Source organism: Diplotaxodon limnothrissa, linkage group LG6, assembly GCF_057381915.1.
Source record: "Diplotaxodon limnothrissa isolate DT_005_m linkage group LG6, D_limnothrissa_male_GT1.1, whole genome shotgun sequence".
NCBI classification, from domain to species: domain Eukaryota; kingdom Metazoa; phylum Chordata; class Actinopteri; order Cichliformes; family Cichlidae; genus Diplotaxodon; species Diplotaxodon limnothrissa.
In genome coordinates this window covers 28,067,083-28,086,904 of record NC_140601.1, presented here as the reverse complement: position 1 = coordinate 28,086,904, position 19,822 = coordinate 28,067,083, and the positions used below count along the sequence as shown (strand labels likewise).

At 39.4% G+C, this 19,822-nt stretch overlaps 1 protein-coding gene across 3 annotated transcripts in view; it reads left to right on the top strand.

The window, feature by feature from the left end:
* Positions 1-19,822, top strand: part of septin9b (septin 9b) — a 57,502-nt gene that overhangs the window by 5,605 nt on the left and 32,075 nt on the right. Inside the window, exons 1-2 of one of the 3 annotated variants that reach the window (XM_085354946.1) lie at positions 543-724; positions 7,989-8,666. In XM_085354946.1, the coding sequence (XP_085211072.1) occupies positions 670-724; positions 7,989-8,666 (733 nt within the window). In that variant the 5' untranslated portion in view covers positions 543-669. Of the gene's footprint in view, positions 1-542; positions 725-7,988; positions 8,667-18,866; positions 19,090-19,822 lie in introns of those variants that run through there. The other 2 variants (XM_085354947.1, XM_085354948.1) reach the window with 2 other exon arrangements.

The following is a 19,822-nucleotide window of genomic DNA, read 5'->3' as shown; positions in this document are numbered from 1 at the left end:
ATCCCTAATGTCAACTTTCTCCAGGAAGTCTCTCAGGTTTTCGTGTCACAGGAAAGCAGCTACTCCTGAAGTGACTGCACTCTAATTAACATGTCAGCCAGTTTTAGAGGTTGTTTACCCAAAACTGAAACCTCAAAGGCTCACTTTAACTGTAGTCCCGCTCTAGCTGTGCCAGAATGAAGGTATTCTTTATGAAGGTGATCATAACAGCCACAGTTGTAACAAAGATGTCTGATCTGAGTTTAATTTGGTTTTTGACATGCTGTCCACTTCGGCTCTCAGAGCTGTTCAGAGGCTGACTGAGGAAATCACACCTCAGGTTGGTTGGTTGGTTGGAAAGGGTCTCAGAGTGACGTCTGTTGTCTACATGAGTGTGCATGTATGAGTGTGTGGGGGGCAGGGGAAACACACGTACACAGGACATTTGGGAGAAGGGTGGGTGTGTAACTACAGGGAGGAGGAGAAGGGAGGAGGCTTGCCTTTTCTCTCTCTCTCTGAAGTCTGAATGCAGCAACATAGAGAAGTTGGTGGGAAGTCAGAGAGAAACAGCTGATACTTTAAGAGAAACTTGTGGGCTCCGACTTGTTTCACACTGATTCTATTTTTGAGTTTGTTCAAAAGCAACAAACTTTCTTTAGAAGTTGAAAGAAAAGGTTTCTGCCTGAAAAAATGTCTGATTCTGGAGTCAACCCACACTTGGAGGGAATTATTTCAGATTTTGAAGGTTTGTTATGTATTTTTCTGCATTTCTTTCACTCCATCTGTAAGACATTTTCATTGGCTAAAGGCTAAAATTGATCAATAGGTGGTGTTAATGTACATTGTGCTTTTCTTAGTTTCAAATATGTTTCTGTGGGCGGGGGCACTTGTGCATGTATTTAAAAAAACAAAACAAAAAAACATAGCGCTGGATGGATGCTAGCTTCCTGTACCTTTTGTCTGTTATTGATTATACTGAGGTTACAGCAATAACAGAAAGAAACGCAGTATTGAGACGACACAATACCATCACCGGAAAGCCTTCAGCTGTAAACACTGAAAGGGAGACAGTGAAAACCTCAGCAGTAAGAACTAACATCTGTCTAACCCCTCATAAAAAAACTCACAACTCTGTCTCTGTTTGTCAAGCCAGTGTGGAACTAGCACTGATTGCCTTTGTCCTCCTTTTCCTCTGCTATTCTGTCTTTCTTCCTTCCTCCTCGCTTGTTTCTTTCCTGTTCCTCCTCCTGTCAGTTCCTACAGCTGCTGTTTGGCCTGATGCTTACCGTCAGACGTCATGGGCTGATGCTGACTTCTGTATCCTTGAGATTGACCAGATTATTGAAATTACACTTGTGTTTGGATTGTTTAAGTAAAGCAACTTCTACCCAGTAATCTGGTTTACAGTGATTTGATACAGCTTTGATGCAGTTAAGCTGTAGACGGGGATAATATCCATAGATTCAAAAAATATAAGGCGGTATAACTGTTTCATGCTTATTGTGTGTTGTGTCCCGGCACTCTTTCAGAGGTATTTACATATGAGCTTGTTTTGGTCACATTCAGCTAAGGATTTTTTTTCTTTAAAACACTTTTTCAATTATATAAGAAAAGTCTCATCCACTGAATTGAATGCACCGATGCAGAAATTAGACAGACACTGGCAGCAGATGCTTTGCATTGGGGCCTCTGTGGATTAGGCTTGTTAGGACGCATCCCATGGATGCTTGATCAGATTGGGATCTGTGGAGTTTGGAGGATGGGTCAAGCCTGGGTGTTTCTCGTTTCCCTTCTTGAGCCTTTTTTGCTGTTTCACAAGCTGCATTCTCTTGCTGAGACCACTGCCTCTGGGGAGTGTCATTACCGTGGCGGGGTGTGCTAGGTCTGTAACAGCTTTTAGATTGATGAAACGCCTCAAAGTAACATCCAGATGAATGTGTACTTTGCATTGGTGGTTTTAATGTTGTGGCCATTCAATGTGTTATTACACTGACTACATTTTCCATTCAGGGTAGAGAAAGCTGCACAGCAAACACTTGACTGAGTAAATCCCCATTTTACCCCACATCATTATGCTTTACAGTGCATTGCACTCCACTATATTTCACACTGAGGAGGAAATGGGTACCGAAACAAAAAGGCAATTTAATTGGTGAACACACTGAAGATGTAATAATTCCTCTTCGGATAGACCCAATAATGGAATATGGGTGACTGAAACCTCCATAGAAACTACACACTGAAATAATATTATGACTTTCTGAAAGGAAGAGAACGTATCTGTCTAACCTTAGGAACAAGTCCATATTTATATATTCACAGAGACGTTTGAACAGTGGGCCTCTCATGTTTCTTCCAGCCTAAACAGAGCCAAGACATTTAGGCACACCTGCTTACAGGTGCAACATTTTTGTCCCGCGTGACATGCATAGACAGAGAGGAAATTAACATCGAAATGAACAGAGTGTCTGTGTGTGGCACATTTTCCAAACTTGGCAGAGAGGCAAGTGTGTTATTAAGTTGGTATGAGTGGATTATGTGCATATATGCAACACATTCTTTACGGTTCTCTGTGGTCCTGTTCATTCTGAGGCAGACATATTACAGTGCAGGTGGTAAGTTATTGCTAATATGCCAGTTAGATAGAGCAGAGATTTCTTTAAGTATTGTATGCTTGGATTCTCTGACCTGCAAGGAATTCGATTCCAGCCCCTTGTTAGTGAATCTGCGTTTGCTGCTTGTGACATCATCACACCCAGAGGCTAGAGATACAGCTGACAGCGCTGGATCGTCACATCCTTTATCTGTTAGTTTAGTGGCAGATTCAGTGCACCTGCTTCGTTTAAAGAATATTTTTTTTGCTGAGGCATCTTCTAATGTGTGTTGTGTGATTCATCTTGCAAAAAGTTCTTCATTTGAACATCATCATTTCTACTTTGAGGTCACTAAGCTCCAGTGAATCACATGTTTAATCTGCATTTTGTCAACCACTTTCTCTCCCCCTCACTCCCTTTATATCAGGACTTTAAGCCCAATCAGTTTGTTATCTGTCGGTAAGTGGAATGCAACAACTTTCTTTATACCTTCACTGATCACTGATGTAAATCGGTTTATTCATGTGGAATACAGTTAGCCAGTGGATGATCAAAGTACAAGAATAAGGATTTATCTCTCAGGTTACAGCCTTGAGAACCTAAAGCCAAGAACTGGGGTAGCCTTTCAACATCAGACTCCAATCAGTTTGGAAAGTGTGCGCATTAAAAAAATCTAACAGGTGAAACTACCTCTTGGTTCTGATTAGAGCTCAGATTTTGGTTTTAAGCATCTGCTTCATCAACATTATGGCAAAAAATAAAAACTAAAAATGCAAATTTTGGTCATTTCTCCACACTCGCTTCTCCTCTAATGTCTTTCCACTTCACCACAACACCTATAACATTCCCAGAATTTCATTTTCCTCGGCCAGACCAGTGCAGACCAGTGCAGTAAATCTGACACACTGAGATGTACTGCTCCCGGGCACCATTAGCTAACCCAACACCGTCAGTGGGCAGCTGAAGGAAGTGTGTGTTTGACAGTTTAGCATTAAGGTTTTGTCTTACCCAGCAGAATAGCATAGTGTGAAATTCTATCGTTTATTGTTTGGCCTTGTCCTGTCAATTAAAGCCTTGGTCATGTTTTTCCTTGCCTGACCACATCGATATATATTCAGTGGCTACTGACATCAGATAAACTGCACTGTGCATAAAATGGTCTTAAATAACCAGTGTGTGACAGACAGCAACTGTCTTAATCACTTGACGTATGACTCTGAGGCTAGAATTACTGGACCCAGTTGTGAGTTCAAGGCTATGTAAAATGAAGTATGCCCTCTTATTAATCAAAATACTGATGTACTGTTTTGTTTATGTTGTTGTTGTTGTTTGCACTGCAATATATGCAGTATATATGCAATATACTTTTATATACATTTACCATCTAAAAGGACGTTACCACAATACTCAAATGAATGAAATGTTTGCAGGTGTGCTGTAAAACTACGCCTTTTATCTGACAGTCCTTTATTTGTAATTCTCCCAGTTTTGTCATCTTAGTTTAAAAAAACATAATTTTCTAATCTGCTCCTGTTTATGGTGTTCATTTGCTGTTAAAGCAGTTTGCTGTTAATGCAAACTAAGCACTTTACCCATCTGTTCCACATTAAATGCCTTACAGCAGTTCAGATGCATAATCCCTTCCCTTTCCCAGCGGACCTTTATTGGGCTACATACATAACAAGTGGTGAAGTTCATTAACAGGAACTGAACATCAATCAATTTAAAAATAAAAAAATAAAAATCAGTGTTTTTAATCACTGAAATAAGAACCAGTCATCTCTAAAACTTGCCAGCACCAATATATTTCATGTTGTAAGATTTTTGTCAATTATATTATTATATTTCCAGTCTTACGACCTTTGCAATCTTATTGCAGCAATGTAATAATGTGTCAGCTCATCCCTTAACAAATGATGTGCGCCTTTGACATACCAAATCAGTGTGGAAAGCCCTCACTCCCAGCTCATGCCAGTAATAGAAGTGCTTACAGTTTTGTTTTGGCTTCTCCCACTTTCTAGTGTTCTGCCTTTCCCTCCTTTCTTTTGTGTTTGTTTTCCGCCCTCAAAGCCCTGACTATCTCTTATTAGTCCATCTGCACTGAGATGATACCGAATGTTTGCGTTCATTTGTTGGGATGTCCTTGAGAGTAAGTGATGACACTGATGATAAAGAGACAGTGTGGCTAGGCACCTGGGCTGCATATAGGATAAATGACTGTGAACAGCTGCTTCTGTTTTTGTGTGTGTTTTGTTTTGGGGTTTTTTTATAGTGGTAGTCCTGAGATACATTGTCTGAGCTGCATTATCTTCCCACAGGAGATAGTGTGAGATACTGGAACACTGGGCAGTGATAGGTAGTGGAGGGACGTGGGGAGATGAGGCCTCTGGCTCCTGTTAATGAGTTTCCTCTGGGGTAGACTGGACCTCTCATTTCTTGCTCATAGTCTGGGAATGCTCTTTCACAGGGAACTATGCTCTTTCATCCATCTGTCAGTCCTGCAGAAATACAATTTCTATTGCTATATGATCCTGTACTTAGGATATTCTTTCTTCCTCTTTTTTCTTTGGCTAAACAAGAAAACAGAACGAGGTATGACAGACTTTATGAATAAGAATATAAGAGTTGACTGATGAGTGAATGAAAAATGCCCCCGAATGCCCTTTTCCACTCTCTTTATTCCTAGAAAAAAAAAAAGCAGAGAAAGATTAAAATACACTTGTGCTCTTAAATTATGTACACTTGGCTGCACGGCCTCTAAATACAAACAACCTGAGAGCAAAGCACTCAAACCCTTTGCTCCAGTCACGTGCCTGAAGGCATATAATCACAAAGCAGCCAAGACCAGAAATACTAATCTGCAATCACTTAACAGGTCACTGGAAAACATTTTGGTTCAGCTCTCTGATTTTGGTCAGACTTGTGAATATATCCCCCAGGTTTCGCTTCTCACACTTGCAACTTCTCCAAAGTTAAACAAAAGTCTACAGCAAGTGTCAAGAAAAGTTAAGAGTGTGCACGGGTGTCTGCAGTCCTGACTGCAGAGGAGGTTAAAAAGAATGCCTCACTGATTAGACTCATGCATGTATCACGGCCTCTTTGCTTCCTGTGAAATGTGCAGACTGATTTTGGCACACCGACTCATTTTCTGGTCAGAGTTGAAAGTAGCCATAACCTTGGACTCCCTCTTAGGAATCATCAAAAACAAGACAGCAGGCGTAAGAAGGGCATAGTTCGGTTGCAGTGTGGGTTTGGACACCATTTACAGATTGCATATTCAAGTAATAGACTGTAAAGTTGGATATTGAACTTCAGGCAATAAGAAACAGAATTGTGAGAAAGAATATTGTTAAAGTGTTTATTAGTAGTTGTTAATGATCTTTTGTCAACGTTTCAACTTTTCTTAGTAAAACAGATGTTTTCCACACATAGCACAGGCGTTGCACAGCTACATTATATTCAGTGACTTCAGGTTTTATCTGCCTAATGGCTAAGACAACATTTATAAAACCAGTCTTCTACATAGTAATAGTGCCAAGGATGAAAGGTAACTGTACCTCAAGGTCCAGATGAGTGGTGTACAGGGAGGTGCGGGGAGTTAAAGGGATTTGTAAGACAAATCACCACGAACTCCAAGATGTGAGATCAGATTTATTTATTCCCGCGGTGCATGGGAATTTCCTTGGTGTGTCCAACTAACACAAAAAGGAGAACAAGACATCGGCTTTGGCCTGAATTTTTCTTAGACAGCAAATTGTATCAAATGTCCACCATGCTGCTAGGAGGCATCTCATGGCAGTAAATCAGATTAGGGATGCTGGCTGATGTGCAGCTTTGATGTGATTGTGTTGAGTTCCGCAGAGTTTTGAGAGCAGTGAAGCTGCAGCTCTGTGTCCTCCCTGTGTAGTTGCTTAAAAATAAACATGTATACATTCCCTCAACACATACTTACATGTCTTTACAAGCATTTTGAACAAAACTCCAAATAGTTGCATAAAGACATAGGCACACTTGGGAACACCGCAAGCCACAAACAGATCAAATAATCAGCACTGTGCTTTGGATTGTAAGAAACTAGAGATGCTCTTAAAGGGTGTGCGTGAGTGGACTAGTCTTACTAGTATATCATTATGATGCCAGCTCCTGGCCACTGGCTTGGCACAGCAACTCTGAGAGTCAAATTCAAGTTGACTCTCAGCCAGCACAGTCTTACCAGGGGGTGATTCCATCCTTCAGTGTCTTCTTGGACAGTGCTGTTATTTTCTCACATCACAACTAACCTTGGGGAACTATGTGCCTTTATCTGTGTGTTGACTTTGCTCAAAAACAGGGAGTCTTGGGACTTTTTTTTGCCCAGATGCTTGGCAGTCGATGTTTGACTGATTGCGTGCGCTATAACATGCCGTGAAACGCTTCGAGTGACTCTGTGTGAAAGCCTAGAATTTTATATTGTAGCGTACCACACACGTAGCAAGCAAGGTCATGACAAAGAAAGGCATGGACTGGCTTAAACATGTCAGTCCATACGGCAGCGAAAAACTTGCTGCTGGTGATTGAGAATGAAATTAGATACAGTACACGGCTTAATTACTAGCGCATGCTGTTTCTCTCGAGTGCCACCAAAACTGTTCCTACAGCTTCTCCACCCTCAAACCCCAGGCGCTTTACTACTTGGGTGCTGTTCATAATGCCTTTAGAAAAAACAGTTAACTTTTTATATTTCTCACTTAATTGGTTTGACCTTTTTGATGACTTTTTTATGACTTTGTTCCTGCTACTTGTAAATGTCACCGTTTATAAGCGAAGGATGTACTTGATTTACTTAAGAAATTGTACCAGTAAATTAACGAGCTTTCAACCAGTTGTGTTCTGTTTTATGTGAAAAGTAACCAAGTATGTTTAGTACAAGTTAGAGATACTGCTTGCATGCATTTGTCAAGCAGAAGAGTGTTTTTCCTCTTTTTTACTTCATTAACAATTCCACACTTGTTACAATGACCTGTGATATGAATATAAATATAATTTAAACTATTTTGATGCCAGACAGCAGTAAAAGAGCAAACTGCTACTTGTGAATTGAAGCATTTCTACAGGAACAACAATAGCTTAGTTATGTTGTTCATACATTTCTGAAGATAGTAGTACATAAGTACAAAAACAATTTGCTTACTTTAATTACATATGTAGTGGGTAACACTTTTACCAATATAGACCAATACTTTTGTGTTATTTAACCTGTGTTTTAACTAGATTTTGTGTTGTTATTAATCAGCGCTTTAATTTTCTATAATATTTTATTGTGAATCCACCAACTTTTTGCTTTTTTTCTAGATCACTTGTAAAGCACTTTGTAACTGCTTGCGTGCACTTGAATGACTGTATGAATAAAACGCTGTCTTGGTCTCCTTCATGCAGCCCTGAAGAGGTCCTTTGAGGTAGAGGATGTTGACACTTCATCTCACTCTTCACCCGGCTCCCGCCGGACAACCAACTCACCTCACCGTAACGCCATTTCTCCCACCAGCATCTATTATCGTGACCTCGGTTCTGCCACCCCGGCCACTAACAACAACAACCTCAACTATACCCAGCCCCGCTCTATCATGGGTGGAGGAGGTTCCAAGACTCCGGAGCCTGTGTCCCGCCGTTCTGAACTCTCCATCGACATCTCTTCCTCCAGCAAGCAGGTCGATAATGTCACCAGCCCTGCTTCCGCACGCTTTGTGAGCAACAGCGCCCTGAAACGCCCAGAAGTCCTGGGGCACTCCAAGACGCCCGAGACAAGCCACAAGAGGGAGGTGACTTTTGCCAAGACGTCAACTGACTCCCCGGTCACACGCCGCAATGAGAGCAGCATGAACAACAACGGGACCAGCCGAGCCCCTGAGCAAAATCACACCCGCAAGTTTGAGCCCCCTAGTCCAGGGGATATCCGTAAACCTGATATCAGCATCACTAAACCACCTCCCGAGAACAATGGCCACCATCCAGCAGTGCACCACCCGCACCACCCCAACCCTCACCACAACACCATCGTCACCACTTTCCGCTGCTCCTCACCTAACCATGGACGCAAATCCCCCAACCCTGACAGTAAGTCTGCTTTCACCATATATCAGTCCAACCCACGCTTATTCCACTCATATTTTTCCTTCTAGTCGTGCCCTGAAATTATGTCTGCTGAACTCTTTTTGAAAAAACACGTCTGAAACACAGTAACTTTATGGTATCTCCATGAGATTTGTTAGGTTATTTGTTAGCCTCTCATCTGCTACTTGTATCACGCACCCTTAAGGCTGTTGTTTCAGATGGATGCTGTTGGTTGTTGATTTGGAAAATTCTCTTTGACAAACTGCTCAGATTTGTTAACATGCTGTCTACTCATGCATTCTAACGTCTTTAGTAAAGTGGTGCTTTGGTGCATTGATATAGTTCACCAGCTTGTGTAATTGCTTTAGCATTGACTTACCATATTGATGTGGGAATATCATCAGTGGAAAAGAGATTAAAAGGATTATAAAAGACTGTCTTAAAGTCAAATGAAACCAATTACATTTTCTCATGTGATGAGAAACAGCAACTTTAAACTCCTGGCTGCGAGTTTACATTTGAAAATCCCCCAGTGAGAAATGTTGTCACATTTTCCAGATTGCATTTTATTTGATCTCTGGTGTTATTGGACTTCCATTTGGACTTTATTTTTTCCTGCTCCCTTCTGTACTCACACTGCACACTGCTCCATTCTGCACAAAGTGACCCAAGTATCAGATCTCTAACCAAGGAAAAAGCAGCAGTAAGAGCAGCTGGTTTGATTAATCTGATGTCTGCGTATCTGTCAGTAATACAAGGAAACTTATCTTTAGAGGCCTGTTTCTGGGTAGAAACAGTAGACTGGGCTGTCTGTGTTTGTGGTTATCCATGTCTCCGGGGCAGTTTTGTGATACGATGAAAGCCTGACCTTTATAGTAATTATGGCAGCTAAATAGTATTTGTCTTAAGTACAAGGTAAGAAAGATGAAGTAAGACCATGAAATGATTTTATCCCACAGGACTGTGTTGTATTTCGAGCCGCTCGAAGCTCAAATGACTGATCGTGATACAGAATATAATTTTTGGTTATGTTTATGTTCAGGTAAATGTGGTATTTGACAAACTTCTTTATGTATTGGGTCTCTCTATGGTAGAGCATCACTTCCTGTTCATGTTACAACTCGCAGTTGTGTTTTTTGCGAAGCCAATTTAATTAAAAACCTATAGATAGTGTCTCAAAACATTTATTCTGTTCATCTAGACATAGTGTTTTCTGAAAACTCTACATCCAGCTACATGCCTTGTGCTATGCTATGTGCCTTGCACCAACTCAGTGTAGAGCAGCTACCTGAACGCTGCTCCCACAGAGCTCGATTGTCTTTTTAATATTTTTACTTCTTCAATGAGTACAATTCTAGACACAGTAGTTCCTCTGAAAAAGAAAGCCTTAAGTCATACTTCCCTGGTATAACTCTCAAATGCACACCTTAAAGCAGGTAACTCGAAAACTGGAGAGGAAATGGTGCCTCGCTAATTTAAAAGATCATAATTTGGCCCGGAAAGCCCTCTGTAAAGCTAGAACATCTTCACTGATTGAATGAAATACAAACAACCCTAGCTTTCTCTTCAGCACTGTAGCTGGGCTGGCAAAGGTCAGCTGGCAGTAGTTAAACCGTTACTAAAAAAGTCATCATTTGAACTGTCTTAGGTAATTATAGGCCAATCTCCAACATTCCTTTTATCTCAAAAATTCTTAAAAGAGTAGATATAAAGAAGGTAAATGATCATCTGCGGAGGAATGGTTTTAATTGAATAGTTTCCTTCAGGTTTCAGAGCATACATTTTATTGATATACACATTTGACACCCAACTTTATCTTTCCATAAAGTAAGATAACACATACCAATTAGTAAAACTGGAGGAACGTCTTAAAGACATGAAGACCTGGATGACCTCTAACTTTCTGCTTCTAAATTCAGATAAAACTGAGGTTTTAAAAATCTTAAAATGCAGTTTCCAACCAGATTCTTAGTCTGGATGGCATTACACTGGACTCCAGTAACACTGTGAGGAACCTTGGAGTCATTTTTAACCAGGATGTGTCCTTCAATACACATATTAAACAAATATGTAAGACTGTTTTCTTCCATTTGCGCAATATCTCTAAAATTAGGAACATCCTGTCTCAGAGTGACACTGCAAAACTAGTTCATGCATTTATTACTTCTAGGCTGGACTACAGTAATTCGTTATTATCACGATCTCCTAAAAACTTCCTGAAAAGCCTCAAGTTAATCCAAACTGCTGCAGCAAGAGTCCTGACAGGGACTAGAAAGAGAGAACATATTTCTCCTGTTTTGGCTTCCCTTCATTGGCTTCCTGTTAAATCCAGAATTGAATTCAAAATCCTGCTCCTCACATACAAGGTCTTAAATAATCAGGCCCCATCTTATCTTAATGACCTTGTAGTACCATATCACCCTATTAGAGCACTTCGCTCTCAGACTGCAGGCTTACTTGTTGTTCCTAAAGTATTTAAGAAGCAGAATAGTAGGCAGAGCCTTCAGCTTTCAGGCCCCTCTTCTTTTGGACCAACTTCTAGTTTGGATTTGGGAGACAGACACTATCTCTACTTATAAGATTAGGCTTAGAACAGTTTCTTCCTGTTAAAAGGGAGTTTTTCCTTCCCACTGTCACCAAAGTTCTTGCTCATAGGAGGTCATAAGATTCTTGGGGTTTTCTCTTTTTTTCTTTGTATTATTGTAGGTTCATTTCCTTACTATATAAAGTGTTTTGAGGCAACTGTTGTTATGATTTGACTGAATTGAATTGAATTAAATACCTTTGAGCTCTTTCAGCATAAGTGGCAGAAGTAAACATAAAGAATAAACCTTGTCTTCTGTACTTATGAGTAACTGATGATACTAAATTGGGCATGAGTGTGAAGGTCTGCTTCTCTGTATTAACACTGGGAGAGCCCAGCAACCTGTTCAGTGATGGATACAAATATGGATAAGGAATGTATGAATTGGTAGCTATGTGTAGTTTTTGGTATAAAACTTAAACGTGACATTTTCTTTTTATTTCCTTGGAGTGTCGATTATTTGGATCTGCAAATTAATTTGCAAATGGCTTTTAAAGATCATCATTAGGATTAATTAGCAAAATGACTATAAATCTCTTTCACAGATTCAGGTGATGATTAAGTATTTTAATCACTGGGAGTAACCACTGTCATGTCACACTGTTTTCACAGTGTCATTTATTAAATTGTTATTATAGAAAAATTGGATTATGGCCACAGACTCTACAGCCATCTGCTTTATTTGTTAAGTTTTTGGCTGCACCTTTAGCCGCGAATGCCAATTAAATGGCCATTAGCTTGCATCATTCCAAAGCTAGTATAAAAATGCAAAACTCTGCTGTACTGGATATAAGCTGGATATATCAGCTTTTATCAACAATGCCAAGTATTTTGCAATTATCACTTGATGAAACATAATGTGTGTGTTTTCCTGCTGATTTTAGACATTTAATTTTATATTTACCTGGTTTGAAATATTACACTAGTTTTACCATGAAAACTGCACTTTATCATCTGGCAGATTTTTTGTTGTTCAAAAGTGTCCCAGTGCGCCCATGTGCCTGTGCTGTAAGTATGTCACGTTGTACTTATAGTCTTTTTTTATTGCATATTACTATAAATCTCTTGACGGTGTGCTGAGAGTTTTAAACGGTTCTCTTCGAGATTATGTGAGCTGTAGCCACTTATTTGTCCACAGGGAGAGGCCCAAATAGGGGTCTAAATGAGGGGTGACCTGAATGGGCCCGCCCTCTTCGGCAGAAACGCAAAAGAGAACTGTGGCAAAAACACATCTGCAAAGTTATGCTTATAAATGCACTACTGTCACAGATTTGAAATTTCTGAAGTGTATCTGCCTCATAGATAACAGGGAAAGTTATTTGCAACACTTCAACTAATGATTATGATTTGATTATTTTTTCCATATTACTTTTTTAAAGTGTTTTGCCCTGATTTCCGGCCTATTCAGTTTTTCCAGAAAAATGACATTACACATCATATGAGTACATATGCACACACGCACATGTGCGCACACACACACACACACACACACACACACACACACACACACACACAGTGTACGCTGTGCTTGCTTCCTTCCGTGTTCTCTCAGTGTGATTGTTTCCCCTGCAGCTGACCTCACAGCAGAGCGCTTCCTCTCACAGGGGTCATGTGATCTAAGTTAGTCAGCTTCCTCGACAATATCCCTCCGTACTTTGATGTGAGCATTAAGGGGAATGAAATACGCCAGGATGTTTAGGTAAAAGGTCAGCATGAAAAGAAATGTGCACGCACATCCACTGCTGTGTGACTTACAATCACTGGTAGATCAATGAATAGCACATACGTCATCTGAAGAGGGTTAAGTCAACAGAGGCCGCACAATTCTGTCAAATTTTATTATACTGCACCAAATCATAGCAACAGATGTCATCTCAGGCAACTGTACATACTAAGTTCATTATGGTGTTTTAGCTAGGGACGTGGACGGCTGTTCTACTCCCAACAGATGCACAAAGACTCAAATGCACATTTGGACTTGACATTAACACTTGTTGGAGTTTTCTTATATTTATCTGTAAGCCACTGTCTTCAGTTTATTCACCCTTTTAGTCTATTAGGTTCCATAAAAAGTTTAGTGTTAAAAAACTGTTTCATTACAGAATTCTAGTCAAAATTTTGCTGATAATAACCAAGGGGTTGAGCTGAACAGGGAGAGACGTGTTTAAATCTCAAACAAATTCAGAATTTTCTATCTTGTATAATGTGGTGAAATATTAAAAGACCTCAATATTGTCTCGGTTCAGCTGTGATAGATGGCAGCTTAAGTACTTGAAGCAGAAAGAAGCAGCTTTTTTAAGTAACAGCTTTAAACTGATCCAGCACATCTAAGAAATGTAACAACAAAGCTTCACTTCAGGCCAGAGGCATTCTGATGGGTATCTGGTCCACTCGTTATCTTGACAGTTAGGCCTGCTATTCACCAGTTCATTGCAGAAGGAGCCGTAATATCTCTGGACAGAAATGCTTGAACCACCTGTAGTCAGAATTTTTTTAGCACTTTTTTTCTGACACATTTTTCAACTTTAATACAATTTCTTCTTGCCGGAAAAGCCTTTATTTTAAGATCAAGCATGGACTTTTATAGTAACTCATTAGAGTGGCTGACCATAAATAGTGTCTTTATCTGTGGGATGATGGGACTGGTATAGGTTATCATTGGGAAAGGGTAACATCCAGTAACCTCATTTGCTCACTTCTTTAGTATTTTGTTGTGATAAGGGTAGAGAGGAAATTCAGAACATCAGAAAGTGTAAACTGTAACACACTAAAAATACAATTGCAAAGGAAACCAAGGCTATGGCTTTGAGAGTAAATGTGTATTTAATGGGTGTTACTGAGGAGTCGCTTCATGTAGTGCCATTGTGTCCTGTCTTCCTGTTGTGATGGTACGGAACAAAAGTGATATCCTCATTTCAGCTGGACAGAATATGTCTGCCTATTGCCTTAATTGATTCCTATTATTATTGACATTTCTGTTCATAATTAAAATGTGGTCACTGTGAAAGAAAGACCAAGTGAGGCCATTTGTCTTTAGTTTGGACTGACCTTCTAAAAGTGAGGAGGAGGCGTCCACAGAGGGTGGAGGGCGATTTGTCTCTGCTTGTCCAAAGGTCAAAAAAGGCCACACACGCACACACACATGCACACACAAACAAGCATGCTTTCTTAATCTCTCTTTTTGTGTGTATGCGTGTTTTTGTTGTCTCTCATCGACACACACACATGCAAACACGCAGCCTCCGGCAGAGGCACATGTGGGGTCAATCCTCTCCCAGTGTAATTACTCTGGACTGATCCCAGACCATTACTCAGTGTGACCCTTCGGCTAATTGCCAAGGAAAAAAATGAGAGCGGGGGCAGGCTTTACCTATGCGCTTGTGAGGAGGAGCTGTTCCTTAATGGGAATAAAATCCTACTTTAGTTTGTTGTTCTTTCATTAACGCGAGAATCATTTTGTTTGAATTGTTTGAAAATCCTCTCTTCTGTTGGATTATAATAATATTTTTTTAGATAGAAGTACATTTTTGCCAAATAATTCAAGATCCTTGATCATGATGATGAGAAATTTGTGGCTTAAAATGACGCTCTTGCGCTGAAGGGGAGACTCTTCGTGTCTGCGTCTTTGGCTGTGCTGCAAGTTAATGAGCACTTTTGCTCATGTGAAGTCAGCGAGCCTCGAGTTTACATCTATTTTTTCAGTTCAAAAAACGCCCTGCAGTGACAGCAGTGACAAGCGTCAGTTCCTATTATCTTGTGCATGACTTTCACTGTCACTGTGCTTCCCCAACAAGCCAGCAGGAGGCAGTGTGTGATTAGTAAATCTTGAGTAACCCTATGTAAATAAATTATCTTTGAATCTGACAAAAACGAAATTCATGATATTTGGCAATCGTGTAAAGGAGGAAGAAGTCATTATGTCCATTAATGGAGAATTGATTGAAAGAGTTACTGAATTTTGCTTTTTGGGTGTCATAGTAGATGAAAATTTGATGTGGAAATCACATATCGAGTATATTAGAAAGAAGATGGTTAAAAACATTTATATTTTGGGAAATGTAAGAGATTTATTAGACTACAAAACAATGCGCATTTTATATTTTTCATTGTTTTTCTCATACTTTAGTTACTGTGTCGAAGTTTGGGGGAATACATATGAGAATACTATAAAACCTCTAAACTTATTACAGAAGAAAGTGATATGAATGATTCATAATATTAAATAAAGGGAACATACAAATAAATTATTTATAAAATCGAAATTGTTAATTAATATAATTAATTATGTTTAATGCTAAAAGTAATATTTTGCCTTTTAAGTTACAAAGAGTGTTTTTAATGTGTTCGGGGGGAGAAGACAGCAGAAGGAAATTTTATTTTAAGCATCAGCTAGCTAGGACTACACAAAGATTAATGAGTCCAACGGTTAGGGGTATACGACTGTGGAACTCTCTTCATTATAATTTAAAGAATTGTATAAATTTACATTGTTTTAAAAAGTGTGACATGCTTAAAACGATAACTCAATATGAAGAATGTGAATGAAATTGGAGTTCATTGAAAAAGGATCCATTGTTTTTTGTTTTATTTATTTTATTTTCTTATCTTTTCTCCTTGTTACTATGTGGAGTGGTATATTCTGATTGTAAATTTGTTGTTTGGTTTGAGTCAGGACCGGAGATAAATGTTAATGTTAGTTTGTTCCTTTATTTGTGGTGCCCACTTGCAATATAAGTTGGATTGTAGATAGGGGGCAGGGTTTAATAAGAATATTTTCTTCTTCCTGCTCCTTTTCACACATTGTTGCAGTGCTTTACTGACAGAAAGTGTGGTTGGTTTGTCTGAAAGAACTAACTGTGGAAACTGTTGTACCAAGTGTGAAATAAATAAATAAATAAATAAATAAATAAATAAATAAATGAAATGAAATGAAATGAAAAATGAAATGAAATGAGTCTGGGTGGCAGGTAAAATAAAGCTGTGTTTCATGCTTTTTCAGACAGTTTAATTTTCAAATGAAAAATGTTATCATACAACTGCGCTTTCTCTCATGGCTGGAGCTTAATGAAGAAAAAAGCTCCAGGGTCAGAAATTTGAACCATGCTGGTGCAGAAAAGAGATGTCAGGCTTTTCCATTCATATGTTATGAATGTTTTTAATACACCAATATATCAGTGGGATAGACATTTTTTCAATAAACTGCTTTGCAGTTCTTTGAAGTGTGCAGACACTAAAAAGACTTAACATGAAATGTTTTCCTTATTTACAATGAACATCTTACACTGGAAGGTGGAGCTGAATAATGGGAAAGGGACAGCCCTTCTGCCTCAGATAAATAGTCCCACATACACACGCACACACACAGACCACAGACACACACAGTTCCCCTCTCACCCAGAAAAGGCTTTCGGAAGTTAAAGTTTACACTGAGCATCTGGGGGAAGTCAAGGGTTAAAGAAGTTTCCCACCACTGCAGAAAGACCTCTGTCCTGTTAAGTCATTATGCCAAATCCCCAAACTGCTGTAAACACCCCCTTCTCCATTCAGTTACCCCTGCATGCTGTGAACCCAAACATGTTCACATAGTTCTCCTTCACTTATATTTTAAAGCATATGTATACCCAAGCATTTACTACTTTGAATATACTAAACTCATCTGACTAGGAAATTAACTTTTGGCAAAACATAAACAGCTCAGCTTTAGACTTTCACACACGCACACACATCACAAAGAAGCAGCGACCTTGCCGTAAGAGAAAAAGACAGATAGTAGGATATGGGCCATCAGAGCCTAATGAAGGAAGGCAAGATAGCATTTAGTCTGTTGACATTATCTTCATTTATCTGGCCTTCCGGCGTATGATTCTTCCTTGTTATTTATCTAGATATGGGGCTAGTGATTCATTTGTCTTGGAAAAGCTGATGAGAAAATCATACCTCTTATCTTGGTCATGAAATTAAAGAGGAGGTTAAAATGGAATATGGCATGCTATTATCAGCCATTGTTTTGTTTTTTCAGTAAAACTTTGATAAATTTAAAGAACTGATCTTCAGATATGTTCAGGTGGTGAAACTGAGCATTAAATCCACTATTATCATATCAAAAACATTTACAAACAAACCTAAAACGTGACCAGAATGACGATGAATTGCATAATTATGATAGTAAGCAGCATTACACGTATATAACTCCAATTCTAAAGTTGACAAAAACAGTTTTTTCCCACTTTTAAATCTGGTGAGCTCGTTTGGTTAACGCCTCTTGCTCACTCAAGCGTGTTTCATGGATCTGTGTGAGTCGGGGTAAAATACATTTCAGATATTGATTGTTTAGAGTCGTTTCAGTGCAGGAGAAAAGTTCATGTGTTTGTCTCCACATTTTCTACTAATGATGTTTTATCCACTTGTTGGCTGATAGGGGGCTGTTTTGTGCATGGACAGACAGATGGCCTTTTGCATCACAGACTTACCATCTGCTGAAACGAGTAAAGCGGAGGGACTGGTGTGTTAGTATGTCTGAAGTGAATGTGCGTGGAAAAGAACCCAAAAATAAAGATGAGATTGTGCAGTCTCGTCCCTCATTGTGCACCAACAACAGGTGATTATCTTAAACCACTTAAAGACAGCGCAGTTATAAAAAATGTGATCTTGCTGATGCTGAACTGTGCAGACTCTGCACATGTGAAATTTAAAAGTATAAAATTTCAGTGTCAGTAAATGACATTTCATAACAGAGAATGAAGTTTAGAAAAAAAACTGAAGTGCTACATAACTTTTTATATTAATAATCTTCATTGCCTCTTTTGCGCTCTTACCTTCACCCTGCTGATTAATGTGTTAGATTAGCTTTGTAAGCCTGATTCAGACATGCTGCGCTGCTGACTGATTGGTTTCTCAGTTCAGAAAGGGCAAGCATCATTACTGATGCTCAAGTCTTTACTTTCCAATAATCAGCACAGACTCTAAAAGCAGTGATCTGGATCTTTTGCTATAAATGGGATTTACAATGATAGTTTAGGGATTTAGATAATATGCCTGCAGCTTTGTGGTTTTTAGTGCAATTACCTTGTTTGAAGAACCCCGTCATCTGTTGAGAAAAGAAATGTACCAATTGAGCTTGAAGGAACTTTGGGTGAACTTTCACGTCCAGCCTCGATGGTGTGAAGGATTTGCTAATGGTACACAGCCAACTGTAGTCATCAGCATCACTCAGCGGCAGAGCGGGCAGATGAGGGTGGAAAACACAACTGCACAGAGAAATGACAAGTTTCCTCAGATTCATTCGTCTCTCATGCACCATCAAACTGAGGTTCAATGTTCAGTGGAAGCCTTATGTGGTATTTTTGTCCTGTCGACAAACGAATGCTGACACCAGTTACAGAATTTTTATAATGTCAGAAGCTGAACTTCATTTTCCATCTCTATCTGCTTCCATGTCTGTGCACATCCCAGGTTTCTGTTTAGATTTAATTAGCATCATAACATAGTTAGATGTTTCACGAAGACATGCCGTGACCGCACAAACAGTTTAATCACAGAGCTCCTTCCGTCCTGTTTTCATTTTTAGAATTGAGTCATCCCCAATCCTGGCCCCCGCAGACCTAGCAGGGGGCTAGGGATTCCGCAGAAGGCCAGTTCTCTGTAGTTTTTCTGCTTGGTGGTCAGCAGGGAAGACTAGAGGACATTGTGAGAGATCACACACTGGCTTGTATGGACTAGAAGTTTAACTCCTGGTCTTTCACTTGTGAAAGTAAGAAAGAGGTGCAGAAGGAAAGGCGCTTTGAGGAGATATGACTTCTACTTGCAGCGAGATGTACAACAACCACAAGACAGAACCCCTGTGTGAGTATCTGTTCAGGCATTGTCTTTTTTGTATCTGTGGGAGAGCTTGGCTGTTTTGGACTATCTCCTTACAGAGGCAGAATAACTGTCTGGTTTCCATTAAGGACAATCATGGAAAAGGATGAACAATGAATCCTCCTCAGATGGGGATGCAGGGAAATTGGTGCAGGAAAAGAGTTTTTTTTCAACATTTTTTCAATTCACAATTTTGCAAAGATCAGTGTTTTAATGTCTTATGAGACACCATTCTGCACTTCCTCCTTTCATTCCTATGAATTGGAAAAACATGTTGTTCTTACCAGAATGGTGATGTGGTTACATTTGAAAGAAAACATCGTTATAGAAGAATGAGTGGGATTTTTTTTAAAAATATGGTAATTGAAAGTGGAAGAGGCTTCTACTTCTCTTTGTCTTTTTAACTCATCTCTGTATTAAGCAGTCCAGCTGGGAATGCTTTAGTGGCTTTTTAAGAGAAACAGTAAACCACAAGCAGACACATCTCTTTAAACAACTGCTCGGACCACAAAATCACTTTATCTTCAATGGTTTCATCATTGTTAAAAACAAAAAGAAAGAAAGAACGAAGCACATTCTTTTCTAGTTTGGTACAGTGAAAAGCTAATAAAATACAAGCATGAGCATACGTCATAGTAGCCTTGAGATAAATTGTCCAAGCTGCAGGCTGAAGAAAAAAACCTGGAGCAGTGAAATATTTTACTGTCAACATGTGAAG